Here is a 22,814-nt window from a genome sequence, read left to right as displayed (position 1 = left end):
TTAATCCTCAAAGAAATGACAACTGAACTATCCTAAAGAAGTACCGTACTACTATTTAAAAATATACATAGTAAGATGTCTCAAGTTATTACTAGAAAAATCTGACAAAATATAAGAACGAACGAAAAATAATAAAAGAACATGTATGAACCATATTGCCCTCAAATTTCTTTCACACATTCAACAGATAGTTAGTTGGGTCAGACACTCTGCTAGGAGTTGACAGAACCAGGGTGAGCACAGTTTGCTCTTCTCCTAACAGAGCATATCCTGTAGTGGAGGCTACAGTCAGCCAAGAGCAAGGACACAAAGAGAGAACTATGACTTGTGATAAAGCTACCAAAGAGAAGGACAGCGAACCTGGAGAACGTAAGGCAGGGAGTCAGGGAAGGCTTTTTTGAAGACATGACATATTTTCTGAAATTCTCAGTATGGGAAGCTTGCAAAGGCTCTGAGACAGACGGGAGCAAAGCTCATTCAAGAACAAAGATTTATGTGCCTGGAGTACATAGAGCAAGGGGAAAAGCCCAGTAAAATTAAGGCTCCAGGGAAAACAGCTAAACGACTGATGGAATCTTCTGGATGACAGAAGAAGAAAAAAAGACATTTGAAGCTTACCTTAAATGTAAATCTTAGGAAGAAGGTAATTCATACACGCTTACATGAAACTGAAAAGAAGCCAAGGTAAAGAAGAAACGCTGATTTTTACAAAGGGATGACGGTGCAGGTGAGGCCTGGGGGAACACAACACAAGGAAACAGAGGCAGGCGTTTCCGAGAATTGGGAAGAATGCGGATCGACATTTACCGATGTAAGTTCCAGTCGTCTTACAAACCATGGAACCCATGTCGCTGTTCGGATCATCTAGTTTTAGACCATACCTAACGAAATATATATGTTAACATCAAAGTTGCAATTGACACTAAGGTTTTTAAATATGGGGTTTCCCTTAAAAACATCTTATGAGTTTGAGAATATATATCAGGATAGAAACTGTTGCTACACCAAAGAGTTTTGTGAAATGAAAATATTTCCAAGCCTTGGTTGAAGATATTTGAATAAAACTTCATTTAACAGTTAAATATTTTGTAATTAACTTGGCTATCTCCATTGATATTCCTTTTAAAGAGCTGAAAATACCACCAAGTGAAACAATTGTTTTAGATATTTCTCAAAACATCTTTCTCATGATAATCTAAATAACAGTTCATATCACACTTTACTGGAGACAACGGGGGATATCAGGTAATATCTAGCTAAATAAGTTCTTGCTAATTTACTATACAAAATGTTACAATTTATACTGTATTATAAAGCATTAAGCTATGCAGTATAACTAGAAATTACTATTTAAATTTACCATGTTTATATGTACTATTTATTTTTCTAAAGACAATTACGTGAATTACTTACAAATTATCAGATTGTGGTATAAGAAGCTCACAGGGCATTCCTCCAACATAAACTCTGTGTAAATAATTTATTAGAAAGATCAACTTATGTTCAACAAATCGTTTCTAAATGCTCTCCTCCCACCAAGTTCACTGCCACCACATATTTTTTCTCTCAACCACTTATTATCCATCACTCATTCATTCAACAAACATCAATTGAATGCTTATTATGTTGCAGTCCTTGCTCTAGGTTTTGGAACACATCAGTAAACAAAACAAAGATCCCTGCCCTTGTGGGTCTGACATTCTAACTGGGGGAGTCTGATAATACACTTGATAATCATACCATATTTGATGTGCTAGAAAGTAATAAGAACTATGGGAATAGAAATCATAGAAACAGATAATGGGGAGTCTTTCATCTGAAGTTCAATTAATTAAAATACAAAACATAATTTTGTAGTTAGTTTCATGCTATAGGAATTAAACACAGTCCACAGCAAAGGTCCCACAGAGTAATCAGGATGAAAAGAACATCTAACAGCATCAGTGCCATCGAAATGGGACTAAGAAGCTGAGAAGGGGCAGGGTTAGGCTGCAGAGAGAATATCCGCCTGTGCATTTCTCCAGCTGATCAGGGCGACCTTTTGCTTTAAGGCTGACAGAACCTGATGTTGTTGGAGGCTGGCAAGTGACTGACTGGTCTTGTGTTCTTTTCAACACCAGAATAAACCACCCAGCTTCTGTGATAGCAAATCCCAGACTCAAATAAGACCCAATACCAACCGGAACCATAAAAAATAAAGACTACTGTTTTCAGAAAACTTTGTGAATGTAATATACTTTTAGACACGAATCTTCTCATTTGATCATTACATCAGGTTTGTAAAGAAAGTAAACGGAATGAGTGTACCCATTATAGAGATTTATGGATTCATACTCTCCTAATCTCATTCTCCCACCTCACTGCACCTAAATAATAAATTTAGCAGCTAACATGTATGGGCACTTACTATATTTAATCCTTACAAGCATCCTGTGGGTTAGTAACTATTATCCTTCCACTTTACAGATGAACAGACTGAGGCAGGGAGGTTAAGTACTTCCCCAGACCTGCGGTCAGTAAGGGGTAGAGCAGGAATTCAAACCCAGACAGCTGGGCTCCAGCGTATGCTCTCAACCAGAGCCGGTAACTCCCACAGTGCTGTGAGTTTGCCTGTATATGGTTATACTACCCTATTGGCCTTAAATACAGACATTTAAAAAGTGTTCTCATCTGATCTTAAAGAACAAGAGCTCTTTAGTAGGCACTAGGTCTTTTGGTCATTTGCATATCCTCCATAGTTTGTACCTGGTCTGAATTTGGAGATTTGGCCAAATTAACAAGACATGTTGGAAGCAGAAGCAGCTGGAGCACTCGGGTCCCCTGACTTCCTGCCCAGCACTCGGCCGTTGCTCCCTGCTAATGGAACTCAGGTACAATGAAATGCCTTGGGGGCCCTGGTGGCACAATTAACGTGGTAGAAATGAGATAAGTGCAGCTCTAAGGGCTTCCTTCCTCCCATTAATAGGTGAGTGAATTTGTTTCTGTATTTATTTATTGGATCTCAGGCTCTCCGGAGTGTAAGGGCTGGGTAGTCTGACCTCTGAGGTCCCTTCTGACTACAATTCTGTGATTTCATGAAATAATTTCCATCCATTCCCTTGTATTACACATAAGTAATTTCAGCTACAGGAAGAAAAAAAAGGAATCTCTTTTTGAAAGTTAAACTTTCTATTTCCCGGCATCATTATGGGAAAGAATGACTTAGAAAACTCCATCTAAGAAGTGGGATATAAACCACTCATAACACTCAACTATACATTAGCAGATAAATCTTTATGTTAAGCTGTCTGTATAAACTGTTAAATATTTGTTTCCCTATTTAGTAGTGCTTTTCTCATATATAACGAATCAGCATGAACATTTCCAGAATATTATAGACTCATGCCAGTGTGATTTAATTCAGAGTTCTACCTCATAGAATGCCAGATAAATCAACTTTATTTCATTTAGTAAAACTTTCAAGTTGCATGTTTTACAAGCTTATATATGCACATGTAAGTGTGTGTGCTGTCTGAGTTGTTTTTTAATTTACCCATTTATCTGTTTTATCTATGTATTCAGTAAGCATGAATCATCTTCAGAGCCATGATACTGATTCTGTACGTCCTTCTCTAGGAAATGAACAGGGCTTTCTGTCTTTAAGGCAGGACTGAGAGAACCCCACCTATGCTATAGGAAGAGAACTCTAGTGACAATGACAGTTTCCAGTCCAAAATGTGGACAATTACTTTTTTTTTTTTTTAAGATTTTTATTTTTTCCTTTTCCTCCCCAAAGCCCCCTGGTACATAGTTGTATATTCTTCGTTGTGGGTCCTTCTAGTTGTGGCATGTGGGACGCTGCCTCAGCGTGGTTTGATGAGCAGTGCCATGTCCGCGCCCAGGATTCGCACCAATGAAACACTGGGCTGCCTGCAGCGGAGTGCACGAACTTAACCACTCGGCCACGGGGCCAGCCCCTGGACAATTACTTTTTGATGTTAGGTAACTGACCAGTGTTACCATCTGGTCCACAGCCGGTAAATGGAGGAACCAGGATTCAAACTATAGGCTGTTCATAAGTTATCGACCATTTTTAGTTTTGGCAGTCTCTGTACACCACGGTGTAGTAGAAAATGTGCCAAAGTGCCTGTTAGGAGATGTGGGTTCTCCTCCTGACCTTGACTAAGCTTTGGATCTCCAGGTTTCAGAGCTTTTTGTTTTATTTTGTTTTTTTTAATGTGTGCAAAATGAGGCAGTTAAATTAAGTAACAAAGTTCTCCAGTAACAGAATTCTGTGACTTTAACTCAGTTACTAATGGACTTGCCCTCATGTGCCTTCCATCAATAAAATCCATCACAGAAAAAGAAGGAATTACGTCAAAGCAAAAAAGAAAGGCATATTGGCCATTGCTTCTATGTCAACGAATCATCCAACAGTCTACTTTTCTACCTGAAATGTGGCTGGAAAAACACTAGTTAATCCCATCACATTGTAGTGGTTTTTAATATCATTGGAGCCATTATTTTCAGAATGTCATATCCCATCTAGGAGTTAAAAGAATATGTTTCTACATCAAAAATTTACCTCAAAATCCTAACATTTTTCCCATTTGAGCTTAGTGCAGTATTACTTCCATAGACATCGGTGAAGATTCTGCCTTGGATTGTTATTAATGTACCTAAAAACAAAGAAAAAGTTCTGTGCAAGACTATCCACCCATATACCCGTAGGCTTAATACCAAAACATTAGAGGTTTTCCCAATAAAACCAGCATCCGGGCACTTATATCTCATATTCATTACTATTGTTTAGCATTGTTCTGAAAGTTGTAGCAAATGCAATAAAATATGAATGAATATTTATAATAGTAAAGAGATATCTGTAAGTATTTATAGATTAAAAAGGCTTTTCATGAAAGACAGGATGAATTATTCAATAAATATTGCTTGGATCATGTGTGATTAATTTGAAAAAAATAAATAAGATCACTACTTTACACCAAAAACAAAATAAATCCTAGGTGAATTAAAAATCAAATATAAAAAATAAAACCATAAAAACTCTTGAAAAATAAGTGAAAATTTATATAATATTTTATCATCAGGATGGTGGGGTCTTCCACAGCATAATAATGAAGGAAGAAATAACAAAGGTTAAGACACATAGATTTGATAATAAAAATTAAAAGTGTCTAAATGACAGAAAAACCATTAATAAATTTTGAAAGCAAATGATAAATTCAAAAAAATATTTCCCACATATATAACATATAAATGGTTAATATCTGTAAATATAAGGAATTCTTATATTAGGGAATTTATACAAGAAGAAATACAAGTGGTTATGTAATTAACATTGGAAACATAAGTACTCAGAGACATAAGTAATGCCATTTTGGAACTATAAATGACCCCAGCCCCTCCTCTGTGTGACTACTTGCTGCTGTGCATGTACTCTAAAATAATTCACATGCTCTCCTGATCTATGGCCTCTGTTTATGTAGGTGCTCCCCTATAGCCTGATAAATTAAAACTTTGTTCTATGAGTGTCTCTGCAGGAATGGGCTGACCTCAGACAGGAAACACACTTGCAAGGTATCCATCAGAGCTGACAGAAGAATGGAACAATGTGAAGCCTGGAACCTGTCACGCCTGGAGACCAACATTCCTGGGCCCTCTCCCACGGCCCATTTTCCCTATATAACTACCTCAAGTTTCTGTAACTCTCTAAGATGTTTTTTTGAGACATTAGTCTGCCATCTTCTGATTATGCCAACTAATCGAATAAATGCTCTTTTCCTCGATCTCTACTTCATAGCGATTAATTGGCTCAGATCGCAGCAAGCAGAGTGAGCCAACTGGTCAGTAATAGTTAATAAATATAAAATAAATTCAATTATATAAATCAAAGAACTAGAAAAATTAGAAAAAAGTACTATTTTTTTCATGTAAATACTTGAAAAAAATTAGTACCCACAATTTTCAAGGTTACAGAAAAGGGCATTCTCACATATTCTTTTTGGGATTATAAACTCATATAATTTTGGTTATTATAATGAACACTGGAAGCCAGCTAAACATCCAATAGGTGGAAAGTTAAGTATATTATAGTAGCTTCAGATGCAGCCATTAAAAATTATTTTTAAAAAAATATTGGGAATTATTGTACAATCAGAGAAATGTTATTTACAAATTTTCAGGCATTATAGTAATTTTACACACTAGAAAGCAAACTAATTAATTACCACAAACCAAAAAGATATTTCAACTGTCATGAATGAAACAGACCTGGAGTTCCAGATAAAGGTGTGATGCTCCTTATTGTAGGGGTTCTGAAACTTTTTGCCTGTAAAATAACACTGTCGATAAGCAGTCTTATCTTTATTTTGTTCCTAGGTTTATGGAATATCTCTGCTTCTTACATTATTTATATTTAAACAACATCCATAATATGATTGTCAGAATATTCCTTTTTACATATAAGAAATAAAGTTTAGTATATTATTCTGATTATTCAAGATCTTTTCCTCATCCCCTAAATATCCTCTTTGACTTCAAAACGTTTCTAGCCTAGAATTTTAAAATTCAATCTTTCTTCTGTTATCAGTGTAAGTCAAACCACAGAAATAAGGCTCTCGGGTAAAGACTTTTAGGAATTTGGTGGGATAAAATTAAAGAAAGCCCACTTTGGGTTAATCTTATGAAGAAAAAATAACGAAGCATATTTCAAAAATATAGAAGCAAAACTTAGAAAAAGTCCATCAGAGTAAGCTTTAGTAACTAAACTAATGATAATCTTCTAGAGCAATGCAGGTATAATTCTTAAGAATTGTGACACCAAATGGGACCTGGAAGAGAGTAGAATTCCAGGGAGGCCACCAGTGCGATGGAAATGCTAATAGTTTGTGGTAGGCAGACTAATGGCCCTCCGCAAAGGCGTCCATGCACCTAATCTCTGGAACCTGTGAATATGTTAGGTTACGTGGCAGATGGTTGCCAATGGAATCAAGTTTGCTAATGAATTGACCTTAAAATAGAGAGATTATCCTGGATTATCTGGGTGGGCCCGATGTGATCATCGCAAGTGTCCTTATAAATGCAAGAGGGAGACAGAAGAATAGGCAGAGAAGATGTGACAACGACAACGGAAGTAAAGTCAGAACGATGCAATTTAATAAAGGTTCAACCACCATTGCTGGCTTTGGAAACAAAGGAAGGGACCATGAGCCAGAGTAAGGACAACCTTTAGAAGCTGGAAAAGGCAAGAAAACAGATTCCCCTAGAGCCTCCTGAAGGAACGCAGACCTCCCAACACCTTGATTTCAGCCCATTGAAACCCACATCAGACTTTTAACCTACAGAGCTGTCAGGTAATAAACTCATGCTGTTGTAAGCCACTAAATTTGTGGTAATCTTTTATGGCAGCAAATAGGGAACTAATACAGACCTGTCAAAGATACTCAAGTACATATATGAAGCAGAGGGAATCATGGTTAAGAGCCCAGATTCTGGAGTCGGGCTGGCCAGATTCTAATCTGAGATCTACCACCCCCAAGCTGCATGACTTTAGACGAGTAATGCAATTTATAAGCGCCTCAGTTTTATCATCCATAAAATAGAGATAATAATATTAGTATACAGTTACAGAATTTTGTGAGAGTCAAGAGTTAATAAGTAAAAATATTTAGAACGCTACCTGGAACATAGTCAATACTACATTATTTATTGACTATTATTATCCAAGTAAACATATGTGAACTTCTTTTCAAAAGGCAAAATGAGAAACAATTACTGAAAAAGGGAAAAATACTACAAATGAAAAACAAAATTAACATGGGACAGGTAAATAGCAGAGCTGGTGGGCATATAAAGATGCCTCAGTAATTGAGATACATGCAGATCCAAATCTACACCTAAAAACAAATAATGTAGGAGAAAACAAATGAGCTAGAAATGGATCAAGAAGAGTCCTTCTCTAGAAATACAAAGGCACCACAAAAATTAGAAAAGTACAGAAACATAGGCAGCATTTTTAAGGAATAATTGAAGTTTTTTTGGAGGAGAGAGGTTGGTGATGGAGGGAAGGAGGCCTGGATACAAAAACAATACATGCAAAAGAAGGTGGCACAACATAGATTCTGAATACATGTCAGGTGTCTCTCCATTCTCAGGGACAACCTAAAAGAAGGTGCCCAGATTTCTACTTAAATGGAAAGGGACACATTTTTCATACTGCCAAGAAAAGAGATAAGTTTTGAAATGTGAGGCTAAGAATGACTTCGGACCCATTCTTTTACATTTTAAAGTGGTAAAAGAAGACAAATGTTTAATGGAAAAAGGAAAAATAGTGACTTTTCTATATAAAATGAAGGTGAGTCGTATGAAAACAGGAAAAGGGAGAATCAAAGTAACAACAGAAATGGAGAAAGAGAAAAAAGAATGTGAACAAGAAAATAATTTGGAAGTATAAAGTTTAATTCATTAATAAAATTAATTTAAAGAAGGGGGAAATAAATCAGAAACAACAAAAGAGATTCTATTACTACAGAAGATGATAGAAAACAGTGGGATTATCCTTAGCTACATGCTAGTATATTTGAAATGTGGAAATAGAAAACAATCTATAATTTAAAAATAAAACCCAGGTCTGCAAGAAAGTAAGCACCAGGTCAATTATACGTAAGCCAAAGAGGAGATCCCACATACATTGAAGCTGCATGCCCAGCTGTTGACGTGACCTTTGCAGGTATTATTTTCTGTAATAGGAACCCCATCCACACTGACTCTAACAGTGTAGGAATCTTCTGGCATTGCTCTGGAAGGCAAATGAAGAACACAGAAGGAATGCAATAACTGTTTTTATTTAATGTATAATATTAATGACAAATACTGCTCTAGACTACATGTCGTTTTTGGAAAAAAAAGTGTCTAAAATTCTAATTGATGTACAGTTACGTTCCCTTCAATATTAGGAAAGATCATCTCCATCCTGAACTCTGTACCGCAAATTCTGACATCATGGACCTCAGGCAAGTGCTTATTCTGCCTACATGCACTTGTGCTTATTAAAAAGGAAAAGAAATGCAAGAACAAATGTAATAATCATCATTTAAAATGGTAACATATCACCTTGGTACATTTATTTTATATTTTGTTTCTTAAAAAGTTTTAGTTAATCAAGTTTCCCCCTAAGTAAGCTTTTGCTGCTGAAAAACGGCCAACAAGCCCAATGTAAACGAAATCCTTTGGAATATGTGCTACCTGTCCCAGTACTGAAAGTTGCAAGGTAAAATGATTAATTGTTTCCCTAAGTTGCTAATAACAAACATAAATTTGGGCTGATGGTAAAGAACTTGAAATGTCACTATACAAAATGATCATCTTTAATCTTAATGACTGTCAAGATTTTGAACAAAATTAATCAAACCGGATAGGAAGGCATAATTTTGATATTTTGAGGAGCATCATTACAATTTAATAGTAGCCATTTATCTTCTGAAAGAGATCAATAATGATAATAACTCTAATAACCTGGGAAAGGATATAGAACATATTCTATCATGCCAATATGTAGAAAGAGCATTATAATTGAATATAATAAAGTCTTATATAAAGAATATATAATAAATATATAGTATTGAATATATAAAGTAGTCTAAACATCATGAAATCAAAATATCTGATAATCAGAAAAATATTATTATAATAGCCAGTGATAAATGATCATAATACTAATATGCATAACTGTGATTCTGATATGATGAAAATGATGTTATTAAAGATACTTTAAAACATACCTAGTATAGCATGTAATGTGAGACGAATGACTTGAATCTTTTTCTACATCACATGAAATTGATCGAAAAGAAGAAACTAATTGCACACTGTTTCCCAACTCAGCATTATCAACTCCATAGTTAAACTGGTTTGCTTGAGCAAAACCTAGAAAGGCAAAAACACTCAATTATTAATAATGGAATTCCATTTTCAGACATCTAACAATTGTCGTTCAATATTGAATCATTCAATAAATAATAAGGAATAGTACAGAAGCAAGCAGTTAACTTATTTCATATTTATTCCTAAGATTGTAATCCTCTTCAGAAGCACAGAAATTAGACTTTAATTAATTTATTCATGAAAGTAATGCTTGAGAACCTATTATTTGTCAGGTGCTGTTAAATGCAATAGAATCAAATAGCTTATACTCCAGTAGGGTGGGGAGGGGTAGAGAAAATAGACAAGTAAATATCATACATATACATATATATATATATACACACACATGGCATGAGATAGATATATATATGGCATATACATATATATATATATGGCATGAAATGCTACATCTGGTTGGGATAACTACTATGAAAAAAGCAGACCAGAGAAGATAGAAAGAGTAGATGAGACAAGGGAAACACTATTTTATAAGGGATGAGGTCTTTACCTTGAGTTCCTACAAAGCAAAATCTGAAGTGAGGACTTACAAACAGTTCATTGGGGTGGTGATTCCTTAGGGACAAGAGGGTAAAACCTGAAGAAAGAAAAGCTGTGCACCACTGAGGATGACAGGGGCTCAATCTTTCTGGGAACTTCGAAGGAAAATATAGATTGCCTCTCAGAATCAGAGAATCAATGGCAAGCAGCATTCATTCACCAAATCCCGTCCCCTTAGTTGATGGTTCCCCCTGGGGGAAATAACTTTTCCTGCACTTGCAGGCTGCACACAGGTATATGCCATACGGGATTCAGTGTCCCAAGTCCCTGCATCAGAGAAGCCCTGGGACAGTAGACAAAGACATTCTGTGGAAACTGAAGACAAGAAGCTGGAAGCACAGATTGAATCAAAGTACATAGGGAACCATTTGCCACAGCTGTGGCTAGAATTGGAGGTGAGAACAGGAGGATGTGAGGCTGAGTGTAAGAGGCAGCTGAGACAGTTGAGTTCTTGCACCAAACAGATACGTTCCTGTCCTAAATTTTAAGTACAATCCATTATCAAGTCTCCAAGGCAATGGCCAGCTGAGAGCTCTGTTAAAGATTTAATATAAGAGACTTAGCGGGACAAGCTACACTCATATGACTGGTCCTGAGGCTACAATTAATATTCACTGTGTCCCCTCTTTATCACCCATTGTTGATTTCCCTTACCCTTAGCCAGAACTTCAGCTAATGGAGTGACACTAACCTTCATCCTGAGGGTCTGAGCCTTTAGTTGTCCTGCCCATGTTAGGTTGTAGTTGCTGTAATTGCCTATTCACAGTTCTCACTGGACATGGAAGCCAAGAGACGTATGTCCCCAAGAATACCCTGAATTCCAGATATACTCCTCCCTTTCTGCATTAGGTAAAAGCAACCCTACCTCTTCATGATAATCAAAATTGATTATCTCTAGTAGCCTACTAATTATGTTTGCTGAATTCAAACTGATCAGGTAGTAGCGTTAGTTTCAGTTCAGTGGAACCCACATTGGGATCCCTGGCAGAAGCAATCTCTATTTGGAAACTCAGACCCTAAATCCAGCAGAACCTAAAATTTCAAGGACAGAAAGCACAGATTCAATGTCTGGATCACTGGGAGTGATAATGACAGGGAGTAACCCTTCATTTCCAGCTCCATGTGTTCTATTGGGAAACGACAATATGTATCAGCCATTGACCCAACACATATAGCATATGATGGAGGACAGCATCTCATTCCACAGGCTGTTGTTTCTAAGCTGGGATCTTAGCCTTGCCTTTCATAGGCTGTTTCTTCATTCCATTAAGCCACATGTTTCAGGGTGATGCAGGTTTCAGGGTCATGTGCCATTATCACAACTTTTTCAGTATAAAATGTGTTCTTTGTTCTGAAGCACTACTTTGTGGAATCTCATGGCAGTAAATCAGACCGTGCAACCTCTCAGAAGATGGGGCTGGCAGAGGACTGTGGAAAGAGAAGGCAAAACCCATATCTGGAGTAGGTGTCAGTCCCAGCAATAATGAATCTCTGCTCTTTCCATGAGAGGAGGAGAGTGATGCAGTCAACTTATCACTAGATGGCAGGGTAGGCTTCTTGAGGGATGGTCCCTCTTGAGAGTTTAGTATTGGTCTCCGCGACTGGCAGGTCAGGTATTCAGCAACAGTAGTAGCTTAGCCTTGGTGAAAGGGAGTCCACGGTGTTGGCCCATGCACAGCCTTTCACCCATGGCCCCTCTGTTCATGAGCCCATTGCACAACACTGAGATGGCCAAGGAGAAGTTCCTGAATGAGTCATCCAATTAACCCAGTTGCTCCGTCTCTCCTGTGGGGGATACTTTCTTGTGGGAATTAACTTGAGACATATACATCTGCATGGTTTTTGCTCACTATTATGGGTGTGCTCACTTGCCCCTTCCCAAGACTTTCTTGTTTCTGACCTTCCAATTCTGTTTCTGTCAGCCCCTGACTGACTAGTCAAGTCACCTGCAACAGCCCAGGAGCCCATGTATATCTTTACCGTGGACCACATTTTTCTTCTTACAAAGTTACTGACCACGTATACTACTCACAGCTCTGCCTACCAGGGAGGCCAACTCGGAAAGTAAATTAAGAACCCAGAGAGTACTTTGCAACATTTATGAAATCAGAGGCAATGCCAAGGAGATGTGAAGTGGGACACAGGAGGCATGTGACATAGATGGTCATGGAAGCTTTTCAGAGGGAGTAGACATGAGAACAGCCATGGGAAGCACATTTTAGATACACAGAACAGGATGTTCCAAGGCCCTGTGGTGGGAGCATGTTTGTAGATTTGAGAATCAGCAAGTGTGGTTGGTGAAGTATGAGTGAGGAGAATTGAGAGACGAGACCAGAAATGGAGCCTTTTAGATTATTTTTATGAATGGGGAACCATTGGAGGCTTTGAAACAGAGGAGCGGTATGATTTGACTTATACTTTCCAAGATTCACTAGCTGCTGTTCTGAGAATAGACACGGGGCCAGGGGTGAGAATAGACTGGGGGCAGGAGTGAAGATGCTGTTTCAATGAGCAATGGATACATGACTGCTCAGCACGGGTTCAAGAGAAGATTTAGGACGATAAGTGAAGAGAACAAATATTGGTAACTTTTTTGAGGAGTTTTACTGTAAAGGGAAGGAGGGAAATGGGCTGGTAGCTGGAGGGGAGTGTTGAGCGAGGGGAAGGTTCATGATCTTGCTTTTGCTTTTTTTCAGGTAGAAATACATTTGCATGCTGATGGGTATGATCCAATAGAAACAGAGAAGTGCATGATGTAAAACAGCAGAAAATGATTTTACTCTTACTATAAATATATGAAAATTCAAAACTAGATTTAGAAGTAAGCATTGATTAAGGAATTTTATGCCCCATAAAAGTATTTTACATTGTCAAAACAGCATTCAATTTTGAAAGAAACTCAAGAAATAAAACCTACGAATAAGATTAATTGGATAATGTTCTATTAATTGAATCCAATAATTAAATATTCTCCTAATAAAAATTTTAGAAAGATACTTAATACTCTTCCAGAATGCAGAGGAAATCTATAAAGTTATCTAGTTATAATATTTTTTGGAACAAAGTTAAATTAGTAAGTAAATACTTTTTGCTCAGACTACTTCAAAATCTAAAATTCCTAAATTCTGGGTTCTAACAATACATGCATTTTAAAGTATTATTTTTTCTGAATATCACAAGTGTTTTAACATTAAAAAACAGCCAAAGTGATGACTAATATTTTTGAAATTATAAAAATTTTTCTTTCACACTAAAAGATTTTCATCCCTTTTATTAATGTAAATTTATAGGCTATTTAAGTTTCAGAACTTAATTACCTACAGATCATATTGTCCCACAGTACAATAATAAACTTAAAATCGGTAAAAAAAACAAAAAGGTAAACCCAGAGATGTAAACTTAACTCTTTAAATCTCATGTATTTATATTACTGATGTTAGAAAAAATAAATATTAGGTATTTCCCTAAAATTGTCAGTAGTTTTCAAGTCTGTTTCAACAAAACAATCACCACTACAATATGTACTCACATTAAATAGCCTTTAATAGTTGAAGTGACTGAATTGGAATTTCCAGATATCTGTGGTGGGACTGCTTTTTAAATTATTGACCATTTTCAGTGTTTGACAAAGGTGCGTTAGAAACCATGAATATTGTGTAGTTTCGCATAGGACTGAAGTGGGACTTCAATGTGCCAGATGGTCATCAAATGCCAAGGCCCCTGAACTCCAGCTCAGGTAAGCTGCACGTTAGGTGGCAGTGCTGTATAAAGGAAAGGGCATTTGGACCCTGACATCCCGGGTTGGAATCCCAGCTCCAGCATTTCCTTGCTGCGTGACTTGGGGCATTAGAGTTTTAGATATAAACTCTCTCAGTCTTAGTCTCCTCATCAGAAAAATGACCATAATAATCTACTTATTGGATTGTTAGGAAGACTAAATGAGGATTTATATACAGTGCTTAACATGAAGCCTGGCTCATATGTTAAGAGCTCAATTGATATTTGCACTTATTATTAGTTATAAAAACCCTGAGGTTTAGGTTGAGTATTAATATTCTTTTTTAAAAATAACACAGAACTATTAAGTGGGTGGCCAGAATTCGAACCTAGGTTGCAGATGCCACACCTGTGATATTCAGAGAAAAATAGTATTTAAAAACGCACATTTCAAAGCTGTAGCCTGTTACCCCACGTAACCACCTCTAGACCCTATGTTTTTAGCTCCTCTCCTATTCTTTATATGTAGAAAAAGTAAGCAGAATCTCAAGAAAGGGTTGGGATTTTAATAAACACTACTTTCTTCTTTTAAGCTTAAACCTCAACCAAATAGGACTCATCCAACATAGGCCAAAGTTCAAAAATAAGCACCAATTTAACGTGGGAAAAATACCGGCATTGAATTTGCGGTTCTGAATGTAGGAAGGCAGTTACTGCTAAAATGGAATTGTGAGAAGATACCCGAAAACACAGAAGAGCAAGCCACTTGTAAGCCTGCTCTTTCCTTCTGCCAATTTCTGCTTATCTCTGGAGTTCACATTGAGTTTGGAACACACAAAGGGCTGCTGGCAACAAACCAGAGAATGGAAAGTTTTACTGGTGGTGTGGCTCAGGATGTGATATACGTATTCATTTTCCTATTAGGCACATGTCACATCAATGAGATGGTAACACAGATCTGTTCTTCAGCATTCCTAAGACAAACACAATTCTAAAACATAATACCAACAAAAAATGATACTGTTTTAGATTATGGCGTTGTTTTAATGTTCATATATATAAACATCTATATCTCATATATTTATCCTAGGAGTAAAATCTATGGGAAAATATGAACGAAATCAATAAGATTTGTAAATATTCTCATTATAAATTTTGCTTAAAAAGAGCATAAAAATATTTCTAAGATATTAGCTAATTCCACAGAGTTAAAAAGGAATCGCCTTTAAAAAGAATTTTAATTTAAAACTGTAATTCTAAATAAATCATTGGGTATAAAGAAGACACCTCTGGAAGTACTCCAAAGCACCAAGATTACAGGAAGTGTTGGGTGTACCCTGCAAATAGAAAAGGCTGAGGCTTTAGATGGAAATTCCTACACGTTGATGTATTTTTTTCTTTTGCAGAAAAAACTGGAGACAAGACTTGCCAGGCACGCAAACCTGGGTCTCCTGATAGCAGCCTGTGCTGCTATCATGGAAAATGTCAGCGGCGGTAAAGCCAGCGGTTGTCATGAACAACGCAGGCTGTTTTGGTTTCTCCCGTTAAAAAAGGCAGGGTTGAGAGTGTATAAACCTACTTAAAAGTTGTAACACTGAAAACAAGGGAAAAGAAAGGTGCAATGTGATAGAAGATAACACGTAAAGGATGAAACCAAATCTATAACATAAATGCAAATGAATAATAAAACTCAAATAGCTCTAGTTTATGGGCCAGATACTACATGTGGGTGCCTTAGATACTCTATCCTTTTCAACATTCACAACAGCCCCAACAGGTAGGAATTAATATCCCATTTGACTGATGAGGAAGCTGAGGCTTAGAGAGAAACTTGCCCCAGTCACATAAAGGGAAGTGGCAAGGGTAGAACTGAAAGACAGTCACACCGGACCAAAGTCCACGTGCTTTCCATGATATTATAAAAATTGTGAAATTCAACACTTCAGTTTAACAAAAATATATGTGCTATACGTTACAATAGGGAAATATATAGAAAAAGAACCAAAAGTAAAATGTTACTCCTTGTACCTTACTGATTATTTTAAATAAAGAGAAACATGATAAAATATCAAGGAAGACAATTGAGAAATACAAGGTATGAATATAAAGTAATAAATAAAACTGATAAAGTTAGAAACAGTCCAGAACTTATCAAAATGATAATGCTCCTCATCAAATCAGTCATCTTAGACGGAGATACAGTTACTTCTACGATCATGCCATTGCTCAAAACACTTTTTGTTGTTAACTTTTTATTGAGATTACGATAATTTACAACCTTGTAAAATTTCAGTTGTACATTATTGTCTGTCAGTCGTGTTGTAGGTGCACCACTTCACCCTTTGTGCTCACCACCCACCCTCCCTTTCCCCTGGTGGCCACTAATCTGTTCTCTTTGTCCACATGGCTCAAAATACTTTTGCTTGGGCATCACAATTGTGACATTCTATATCTTGGGCTCCTGAAGCACAGCCTTTTGAGTAGTAATGCAATAGTATAATGCAATAGCAAACTTATGCCTGCAAAGGTCAATATTATGCATGGAAACAGCCAAAAGTCATTTGGATACACCAAAATACTAAGAGCAGATCTTTCTAGAGTGTGGAATTTCAGAGAAGTCACTTTCTAAGTCAAACATTTCTATAACATTTTACTTTTTCATCGTGACTTTTACAAAAATAAAACATTTAAAAAGTCATATGGGACCAACATTTAGGTAATCATCTAACATTTACAATTCCATTTAGAAAATGTTCTTGTACGATTAATAAATTAGCTCCGATGCAATTCTAAACACTGAGTATGGGTCAGAGACAGGACTGATGGAATATGTGAATGTAATTCCTCCCAATAAACTTTGTTCAACTGCCATATTCATGTAGCTTTGGAGGGCTGGTGTGGTAAATAAGAAAAATTTATCATTGCTTTATATACACTCTGTATATATCATGGGCCCCCAAAACCTATACAGAACAGTATTTAGACTCAGCCCCTGAGAGGGACATATGCTAACACATTTTTAGTCACCTACAGTCTATGGTTAGAACAAGGAGAGGGAAGACAAATTAGGATGAGGGTGCAGGTATCTGCAATTCCGACAGGATTTAACCATCCTATAATTCTCTCCCCAAAGCATCCAGAAATGAAGGCTGACTGGAAAACTAGAAGTTCACCACGACACCTTGTGCTTCATAAGTAAGAGCCTAATTGCCTCCGAATGTCCACAAAAGAGCAAAGGTTATGGCTAGATTAATAAGGATGCTCTTAAAAAATATCTTAAGAATACAATTTTTTTGTTTTGTTTTGTTTTTCCTATTTTTAACTAGGGATGATCTGTGTCTACGTACTTAAACTCAAGCCATAGTTCCTAGATCAGAAAAAGATCAGGTCTTGAAGTGGAAGGAAATAGCTGGGTGGTTTCATTGTTTTGTTTTGTTGTAATCTTGGCATTTCTCTCATGGTATTTAAATCTCTATTAAAAACCCAATAGTCAGGCCAGCTTAGTGGGTAAGTTTGCACACTCCACTTAGGTGGCCACGAATTCACGGGTTAGGATCCCAGGCGTGGAGCTAGCACTGCTCATCAAGCCATGCTGTGGGAGGCATCTCACATAAAATAGAGGAAGACTGGCACAGATGTTAGCTCAGTGACAATCTTCCTCAGGTAAAAAGAGGAAGACTGGCAACAGATATTAGCTCAGGGCCAATCTTACTCACAAAAAACAAGGCAACAACAAAAAAAACCCAATCACTTTCAAGGACACTATCCTAACAGCAATTTACAATATAAGCGAGCTGTGAATAAATACATTCTGAAAATAGTCTTTAACAAATACATTGTCTACAGGTGTTCAACTCTAAAAAAAATGCCACTTTAGTCCAAAATATATTATTCACCACTTAAATGCATAAATTATCTTAAGTATATCATTAAGGGATTGAATTCTGAAGAAACATTACTTAGACATATTGAAAGATATTTCAATATATATGACACAATTGAAATATCTTGCTATGTCAATTCTCTGACTCCAAAAACTTCTCATTTCTCTTCTTATTTTAAAGACCAAATTATATAGTTTTTGTTAATATTCTTTTTAAATTTTTCTTTCCCATCCTTCAAAAATCCATAAGCATCTGAATACTGCTATAATTTAGATCTCAAAGGCCTTGTGGCTAAAAGAACCACATATTTCTATTTAATCCTAGGAACAGTTGTTCATTAAATATATTCACTGATTTCCTATCATGTTTTCATCTGAAGACCAGGCAAGGAGAAAGAGTCATATATAAGCCATGCTCTGATGCAACATATGACAAATTCTGGGTGGCAGGAGAAAAGATCCAAAGTTTTGCTTTCACTGCCTTTCTTCTTTCATCATCATTCTATTTCTCTAGCATATCCTCTTATTAATGGTCTTGAAACCCCCAAAATGTTTTATTTGATATAAAAATAAATTAAATGTCATTAGACCCGTGAAGAACTAAGCAAATAATTGCAGAGTTGAGTTAAAGAAGCTCCTTTCAGTTCAGTCATTATAATCCAGATCACAGAGTTAAGTAATTATAATACAAACCCATATGACCAGATTGATAGAGACTTTTGGAGATTTTGTTAGCTGTCAAAGGGGATGGTTTTACTACTCTGGCCAAAGGGAGAAACAACTCTAGTGGATTTTTTTTTTTTTAAAAACTATAAATCTCTAAATGTCAACTAGCCTTTAAAATACCTCAACCTTGGCAAAAAAAAAAAAAAGGCAACCATACCTTCTCCTTTGATAGTAAGCCTTGTTGCTCCATTTATGCTGCCATATTTAGGTATTATTTCTGTGACTTTGGGAATTATTTTAGAGCCATCTGAAAGATATTAAAGTACAGTAGAAGTAAAAGTGTCAAGTACTTCATTTCAAGCATCAAATTTTAGAATACGTATTACAACATTGTAAGAAAAACATCATGAAGACTAGTGGACTGAAAGTAAGCACACCCATGTTTTCCTTTTGGCTCTGCTACTAACCAATAACTCAACAGGGAGTCCAATTACTAACTGAGTTAATACTCATCGGCTTTATACAATGCACTATCTTAGGAGCTACAAAGAGCAGGAATAATATATGATCATTTCCATCATTCTTAACTATCTTATTATAAAACATTCATTAAACCCTGAATTTCATGTAGTGTTCTACTAACCGCAGGTCCATAACTACAGTTAGCAGCCCACAAAGCAGCAGACCATGCTGGAAAAACAGCATGGTAGAGAAATAGGTCATTATAAAAGCACAGAAGAAAAGCAAAGCTAGGTAAATTGAAAGAACAGTCCAGGTACAAAAAAGAAGTCGTGTTTTAAGAAGAAACTGTTTTCTGTGACAGAGTAAGACTTCAGGAAAAATAATTACTGGGATCTTTTTAGCCTCCTGATGATAGTGAGCTCTTAAGTAAAGGTCACTAATTCATTCAACAAATGGTATTAACTTCCTGGGGATATAAAAATGTGTAACAGTCCCTACTTTCCCAAAGCTTAGCTCAGACAGTACAGAGTGACAGAAGACAGCACAGGGGCCATGGGAGACTCAGAAGGGGCATTTCATCCACACTGCTTGGGTCACACTGTCTTCTTGAAAGAAGGGGTATCCCGGATGCAAGTTGGTGGGTAAGTACGAATTAGCTAGACTGGACCAACTGTGGGGAAAATAAAGAGTTCACGACAGAGGGAGGTGCCGATGCAAACATACGGGCGAGTGAGTGGCTTCTACCGAGAACTGCAAGTAATGCTTCAAAGCAATTCAAACACACACAGTGGCTAGCAGGGCTTATTTTCCGGTTAAGCGATACAGATCTGCTAATTATTAGATACAGTAACAAATTCTCAGAATAGGTGGAAAAATTTAAGTGGGGACACAAAGTAAAGCCACAGAAATTATTGTTTGAAATGGATGTATGAGAAAAGGTTAAGGAAATTAGATTGTATCGTTGACTCCTGCCTGAAAAGAGTTTGGTATGGACTTCACCTATAATGGCAAAAGCTCTCCGACATCATGAAGACTACCCCCAGACCCAAGGCTTCTGGACTTCCGGTCTGTCTACAAGGCTGTTCCTGCTTCAGGCACATTTATAACTTGAGCAGCCCGCAGCCAGGAGTAGGAAATTCCAGCGAGGGAGCTGGATCCTATCTCCAAGGCTGTGCTGCTGCTCACCTATCTCAGGTTCATCCTCCCTTATCTCTGCGGCAACTCCAATTTCTTATCTTATCAGTCCCTTCCCAGCCCTCTCCTGGGTATTACTTTGAAGGCACAGGGCAGCTGCCCCTGGAAGTGACTGACACTCGCTACAAAGACCCATTCCTGTCCTATTGAGGGATATTTCCCTCACTTCAGTGGTGAAAGGGACCCAAGAAGAGTAAGAAGAAGGAGAACTCAGGTTGCGTCCCCCATACCCCATGCCCAGCCAAATTTCAGTCGCTTCGTCAACTGAGTCAACTGGGGGTGGAGGTCGGGGGTGAGATTCCGTAATTCAAGCAGCAACACCGATGATTTAAGAGCAATCTCTCTCTCTCTCTCCTCCCCATTTCTCCCTCTCTCCATGTGTGTGTCTGTGTGTCTGTCTGTCTCTGTCTCTGTCCCTGTCTCTTTGTTAGGCCTGCCTTCCAGGTCTCCAGGTCCCCATGAGCACCACGCAGCCACACCCGCAGTCTTGGTCCAGGGCTGGTGCCAGGCTGTCCCGCCTCTCCCGCGACCCCGGGAGCAAGGGTTGTGTCTACACTGACCTCGCCAGTACTTCCCTAGAGCCCCGACTGGGTTACCTGTGCGGGGGTCCGCGGCGCACAGGAGCAGCCCCCAAAAGCCCCAGGTCCCCAAAAGCCACAGGTGTCCCATCGCGGCGCCAGTTCCGCGGAGCGCACGCCCGCCGCTCGCTCGCAGCCGCCGCCAGCTGTGGGGCTCGGCTCCGGGACCGCGGCTCGCTCGCGCGCCCGCCCCGCCCCGCCCCCGGCTCGCCGGCGCCTCTGGGGTGCGCGTGAAGAGCACACCCCTTCACCGGACCACCGAGCCGGACCGGGGCCAGGCTATGAGCATCCGTCTCCACACTCAAACTTGGGTGCTGTCTCCCATCGGTGTCTCCATAGGTCTAATGACCCTACTCCTTTGGGCAAGAGACATCAATGGGCAAGTTTTCAGTCAACCTCGCCTTTTTTTTTTTTCACTTTTCTTTCTTTTTTTAAAATCCTGGGCCCGCATGCTGTCATTTGCCTGACTGCTTTGGTTATTAATCATCCTCGGGTGGGCCTAAAAGTCCACCTAATACACAAACCTCACACGTATTTCCCTTTTACATTCGTGTAAGTTCGTGCTAGCCCTTTAATGGACAGTCATACTACTCATTGATCTCTGGGCATGTGCCAAATGCGACGCCTAGTGCTTTAGAGACTTCAACTCACAATAATCCCAAAGGACTGTTACTGTTACTATAATTATTATTTTTACCCCCATTGTTACAAGAGTACCCTGAGACGCAGAAGGTTAACTTGCCCGAGGCCGTAGACAAATGTACACAGAGGACTCAAGAAGGGTGACTCCACAGCCAGTGCTCTTAGCCCCTCCACTGCCCCCAATTCAGCAGACTTCTAGTGAGGGCTTGCAATGCTTAGGACACACTTATACTAAAAATTATCCATTGTTTATCGGAAATTCACATTTAACTCAACACCCTGTATTTTTATTTACTGAATCTGACGACTCTAGTTGGGAGGAAACAGAGGAAAAAATAGAAAAGACAACTCTAAAATAAGTAAATTAAATAAAATTAGGTCCTTGCTCTTCAGGAGTTTATCTCACTGGGATTTTAAAAAATTACTAGATTTGGTTAATTACATTCGTCTCATAATTTTTTGCAAACTGACTTCCCATGTCAACACTCTACTGAAAATAGTGCCTGCAAGGGTACCACTAACCTTCCTTCTCTTGGAACTTTCTGTAGCACCTGATACTATTGACATCTTTCTTGAAATTCCATTCCTCCAAACAGTCTTGGGTTTCTTCCCGCCTCTCCAATCAATTCTATCTCATAGTTTTCTCTTCCATCTCCTTCTGAAAATTGGTATTCCTGCAGGTTCTATTTACTCTCCCCTCTTCTTCCTGGAAGCAGACCAATTAGCAGAAAATCAGCCAACTGAATGCCAATTTGCAAATTAATTATTTGTCAAATTTGCTAAATTTAAAGATTTAATGTTATGTATCAATAATTAGCATCTTTACCAGGAACAATTTATTGGCATTAACAAAAATATTCACTTTAGGTTATTAGCTGTGAAAGTCATAGAAGTATATATTTTGATATTAATAACCAAAATAAGATTTAATGCGGGAATTTTTATATGGAATTGTTGGCTAATCTTGATTTCTTTCTGATGCTTTCAAATTAAAGTTAAGTTAACCTAAATTAAATTTTAGATGACTTCACTAAAAAGTAATTTAAATGCAGTTTTATTCAAAATTCTGATTTTTGCAGATGCTTTTGAATTTATAAATTAAAATGGAGTATGAGGAATAAGCCAAATGATACTAACAATAATATTTTAAATGCTTTTAGTATGAAAAAAGTAGAAAATGTCATTGAAAAGTATTA

At 37.7% G+C, this 22,814-nt stretch overlaps 1 protein-coding gene across 4 annotated transcripts in view; it reads right to left on the bottom strand.

The window, feature by feature from the left end:
* The window catches only part of PKHD1L1 (PKHD1 like 1), a 150,401-nt gene extending 129,262 nt beyond the window's left edge, over window positions 1-21,139 (bottom strand). For all 4 annotated transcript variants that reach the window (XR_011421351.1, XR_011421352.1, XM_070221703.1 and 1 more), the window contains exons 1-8: window positions 20,995-21,139; window positions 18,960-19,049; window positions 9,777-9,921; window positions 8,686-8,794; window positions 6,268-6,325; window positions 4,565-4,658; window positions 1,414-1,467; window positions 808-881 (exon numbers count right to left, since the gene is read on the bottom strand). Coding sequence is in view for 2 of the 4 variants with exons in the window: in XM_070221703.1 (XP_070077804.1) it covers window positions 808-881; window positions 1,414-1,467; window positions 4,565-4,658; window positions 6,268-6,325; window positions 8,686-8,794; window positions 9,777-9,921; window positions 18,960-19,049; window positions 20,995-21,067 (697 nt within the window). In the remaining 2 variants the exon portion in view is untranslated. The remainder of the gene's footprint in view (window positions 1-807; window positions 882-1,413; window positions 1,468-4,564; window positions 4,659-6,267; window positions 6,326-8,685; window positions 8,795-9,776; window positions 9,922-18,959; window positions 19,050-20,994) is intronic.
* Window positions 21,140-22,814: the final 1,675 nt, after the last annotated feature.

This window comes from Equus caballus, chromosome 9 (assembly GCF_041296265.1).
Source record: "Equus caballus isolate H_3958 breed thoroughbred chromosome 9, TB-T2T, whole genome shotgun sequence".
NCBI lineage: Eukaryota > Metazoa > Chordata > Mammalia > Perissodactyla > Equidae > Equus > Equus caballus.
Note: the sequence above shows the minus strand (reverse complement) of the source record. Positions and strands in the feature narration are given on the sequence as shown.